This window comes from Apaloderma vittatum, unplaced genomic scaffold, assembly GCF_000703405.1.
Source record: "Apaloderma vittatum isolate BGI_N311 unplaced genomic scaffold, ASM70340v1 scaffold21492, whole genome shotgun sequence".
In the NCBI taxonomy this organism is placed as follows: Eukaryota; Metazoa; Chordata; class Aves; order Trogoniformes; family Trogonidae; genus Apaloderma; species Apaloderma vittatum.
Genome location: NW_009705528.1, coordinates 3,130 through 7,393, shown reverse-complemented (window position 1 = coordinate 7,393; position 4,264 = coordinate 3,130). Strand labels below are relative to the sequence as shown.

At 49.8% G+C, this 4,264-nt stretch overlaps 1 protein-coding gene across 4 annotated transcripts in view; it reads left to right on the top strand.

Annotated features, from left to right (window-relative positions):
- The window catches only part of APLP2 (amyloid beta (A4) precursor-like protein 2), a 20,056-nt gene extending 16,098 nt beyond the window's left edge, over positions 1-3,958 (top strand). For all 4 annotated transcript variants that reach the window (XM_009865463.1, XM_009865460.1, XM_009865462.1 and 1 more), the window contains 4 exons: positions 1,242-1,324; positions 2,098-2,172; positions 2,331-2,486; positions 3,211-3,958. In XM_009865463.1, coding sequence (XP_009863765.1) covers positions 1,242-1,324; positions 2,098-2,172; positions 2,331-2,486; positions 3,211-3,312 — 416 coding nt within the window. In that variant the 3' untranslated portion in view covers positions 3,313-3,958. The remainder of the gene's footprint in view (positions 1-1,241; positions 1,325-2,097; positions 2,173-2,330; positions 2,487-3,210) is intronic.
- The last annotated feature ends 306 nt before the right edge of the window (positions 3,959-4,264 follow it).

The window sequence follows — 4,264 nt, the reverse complement described above, 5'->3', positions numbered from 1 at the left end:
AAAAAAACCCGCCTGGCTCGGGCAGCCGTGAGAAGTCAGGCTGGCAGGCGTGGCCGTGCTCGGAATCTGATTAACCGCCTCCAAAGAACCACACGGGGAAGCGGGGATGCACTAAAACTCCGCTTTTGGGAGGAGCTGGAGCGAAACTTCAGTTTTCCTCAGCGTTTTCAGGCAGGAAGAGCTCATCGCCGCGTAAAAACTTGCCTTTCCTCGCATCTCCTCGAAGCACGTTGCTGCCAATTTCGGCAGCAGTTGACATCGTGTCTTGGGCAACCTGCAAGCTCAGCAGCTTGCGGGGAGGTGTGTTACGCACTCGCTAGCCAAGTGTTAAGTGCTGTAGTAATATTTTCCCCCACCTTGTGCTCCTGCTTGGAGAGATCTCGCTGTAGGTTTCGAGGCTTCGCTGTCCTCCCTGGGCGCTGGGGAGGCTGAGGTGTTGTGAAGGTCGTGGCGTTGTCCCTCCTGCTGATGGAAAACCGGCGTTCTCTGAGCTCGCAGCGTCTTGCGTCGGGCTCATCTGTTATTGATCTGATCTATTTATAAACGCTTCGGATCAAAACAGCTTATGCAGAGCAGCCACCCTCTGTTAATTGATATTCTTCTCTTGAGCCTGGGCTCGTTTTCAGCCTCGAAATGGGCGAGCGATGTGCTGGTACAAAGGCGAGCGGAGTCCTGCGCTCCTCCCTCGCCCCGGGATTTATTGTTTCTGGGCTCGTGCCAGCTACGGGACAGCAGCTCGTTACCGGGGCCTCTCCGGGTGACCTTGAAATTCTCATTCCTGAGGCGCTCACGTTTCAAAAGGACGGGGAGGGGGGCGACACACACGCTGACCCAGGCTGTCGCGGGGGGTCACGGTGAGGTGGCCATGACCCCGGCTGACATCTGCGGAGAGAAACCGCTCCCTCACGCACGATTCGCGTTCACGTATTGGCCACGGAGCTTCTAACGAGCGGCGCTTTACGGTTTGGTATTTCCAGATTTACACTTCAGCCGAGGTTGGGTGAATCTTGTCTGCTCCTCTCATTGCCACCTCATTTCCCCTCATTAACAGAAAACACCCCCCCTCAATCACTTGTCGCTGTAGTGTAGTTTACGAGCTCCCCTTCGACACAACAGCATGAGGACAGGTTAATAATCCACGCAGTAAGACACGCTAGCTGTGACAGCTCTGCAGAGAGTAGGTAACTCCTCCTGAACCGGCGGCGGGCTGACTGCTCCCTGCCTCGCTCTTTTCCGTGCAGGTTCCGGCATGACCGAGCTGGACGGGCTGATCGGCGCCGAAGAAAAAGTGATTAACAGCAAGAACAAAGTGGACGAAAATGTGGTGAGCCCTCCGCCTTTTTCTGGGGAAGCAGAGCCTGCCGTTGGACGCTCATTAACAGCGGTGGCTGAGTTCCACCGGCTCCTTCCTGCTTCCAGAATGTCAGCGCATTTGTTGTCCATATGGTGTGGGGGAGTTGAGTTTTCTGACTGTTGTAGGCTCTTAACTCTGATTAAGCATCAGAGGGGTGGGAGGGCGAGGGAAGGAGAGCTTCGGCGGTGTGAGCTGGAGAGCTGCCTCCTTTAGCAACTGCTTTACCTTTGATAGTTTTAACTGGGTGGCTCGCTGTCTGAGTGCACCCAATGCTGGTGTGTTCCAGCTGTCTTCCCACCTATTTTTCCTGGCAAGAAAGGCCTCACCTTCTTCTGAAGGTGACCGACCCAGCGGATATTAGCTGTATCTATAGCGTCCAGAATTTACTAGGTTATAGTGGCAGTCGCCTTGCCTCGGTTCCCTGGGTTTGAAAATAAAAAAAAGTAAAAATCGATTTGTGAGAGTCTGATCAAAAATATCGTAAAGCCGCAGGTTAGACCTGACACAACAGAAATGCTGTGGCTGAGGCCAGGACCTCGTTTTTGATTTGGATCTTTAGTCTGTGCACATCCGAATGGCTGCAGTCCTAACTCGGGTGGCTTTAAAGGGTGGAGAATGCTGCTGAGGGCAGGGGAAAGGTGGTTCCGAGCCTTTGCTGGTCAAAGGTCTTGTCTGCTTTTTATTCCTTCTCCCGCCTCTTTCGTACAGCTCCTTTCATAAAACTCTTCTGCGACCGTTTCCAGGTAATCGATGAAACCCTCGACGTGAAGGAAATGATTTTCAACGCCGAGCGCGTCGGCGGGCTGGTGGACGAGCCGGTACGTACCGATCCCCGGCGATCAGCAAATTCCTGAAGCTGGGTTTCTCCTCCTGGGTGCTGCCAAAGTTGGGCTCTGAGAGGTCAAAGACCTCGTTGGTGGCCACTTTTGAACTTGAGCTTCCCCAAACCGCTCCGTTTTCTTTCTCTTCCCTCCAGGATAACGACAACTCCCTTCGGGATGACTTCAGTTTCAGCAGCAGCGCCCTCATCGGCCTCCTGGTGATCGCGGTTGCCATAGCTACCGTCATAGTCATCAGCTTGGTGATGCTGAGGAAGAGGCAGTACGGGACCATCAGCCATGGGATCGTGGAGGTGAGAAACGAGGATGAAAATGGCCGAGTGGGGAAAAATAGTCGCAGTGGGGAAAAATAGTCGCAGTGGAGTGTGGATGTGGCGGTAGCTGCCGAGCTCTGCTCCCGGCGAGGTGGGATTTAACCCTGGAGGTGCTGATGTCTTCATCTCTTCCTTATTAGCAAGCGGGTATCGGACCTGTCACCTCACAGTTGGGTTTGTTTATCACAGAGAATTCAATTAGGCTTCGCTGTCTGGCTCAGGGTGGGATTTAGCAGTAAATGAGCTTTTCAGGCGATATCTTTAGCAAGTCAGTCAGTCTGCGGCAATTTGTCCTCCCAGCTAAGGGAGTGACTGTTAACGGCAGTTGAGCGCTGAGGAGCGGTTCCTCCTCCTCCCTGCTGCTCCCAACGTCGCACGTTTCGATCGGCGGCTTTATGGAGCCTGGAGATTTTTTTGGCCCAACCCATGTGTGAAATCGTAACGACCTCTTTAATGAGAGAAGCGAGTCCCAAACTGGTGCCGTTGGCTGACTTAATGGAGGTTGGTGGAGAACATCCCTGAGGAGGCAGGAGCCATTAGCACCCGAACGAGGAGCTCTGTTAAGCAAATGATTTTTCTGGTGATTTGCTTGTTTGTTTTTTTTTCCTTCCTGCACGCTGCTTTTTTGCTTTATTCATCCCGCATCTGTCTGTCGTTATAATTAAATAAGACCTGCTTTGACCGGTGTCTGCTCTTTCTAAAGGTCGACCCGATGCTTACCCCAGAAGAGCGGCATCTGAGCAAGATGCAAAACCACGGCTACGAGAACCCCACTTATAAATACCTGGAGCAGATGCAGATCTAAAAGAGATGAAGATACAACAGCCCTGAGCGGGAAGAGGAGCAGGGCGGAGGGCCAAAGGGGTCCAGCGTTTTGGATCGACTACTGACCAACAGTTGCTTCGAGAGGACTTCATCTTACATTCAGAACTCCTGGATCATTAAGACTATAATTACTACTGTAGAGTTGCAATTTCCATTCTTTTAAATGGGTGAAGAAATGATAATATAACGATATGATATATAAATCTCCTTACATGGGAAAAATGGATCTATTGCAGATATTTGACTGAGATGTAGTTTTCCTTTTTTTTTTGGTTTTTTTTTTTAAATAATCTGAAAAAAAAGATACCAGTTCCGTTGTACTGTTGTCTGATACGAGCTCTATATATATATAAAATGGGAAAATGTTGATTTTTATTTCCAATAGACCACCTGTATATTGAGGGTCATCTGTACCAGCCCGCCTTGTAAAAAGGAGACAGTTGTGGCTCTTCAGTCATTTTGGCTTTTATATATAAAGCAGTATTCTTTTTTTTTTTTTTTTTTTTTAAAGTGGGAGTTGCAAAGAGATTAATTTAGGGATAGGAACTTTGACAGCGTAAGCGAGGGAAGTAATTGGGAACGGTAACTAACAAAAGTCCTTATAATGAGAAAAAAAAAGAAAAAGAAAAAAAAATAAGAAAAAAAATCCCCATCCTCATACGCCAGTGGTGTGCACCCTGCTGCTTAGCAGTTCGGGCTCTAGGAATCAAGACTCCCTGGAGGCAAGGAGTTAAAAGGCTTCTAGCATCTCTCTTCGTAGTTCTTCTTGTGGAATGTTAGAACATGGTTTGTGCATACTGGGGTCTGCACATTCCCCTTCCAGATTACTCAGTTACGCTCTAGAGGTGGGAGTTCCTGGTCTTGAATTTTAAATCCTCGGTTTGGAACCAGTTCCCTTCAGTACTCACCTGGCATTAACCGCCCCTTCTCGC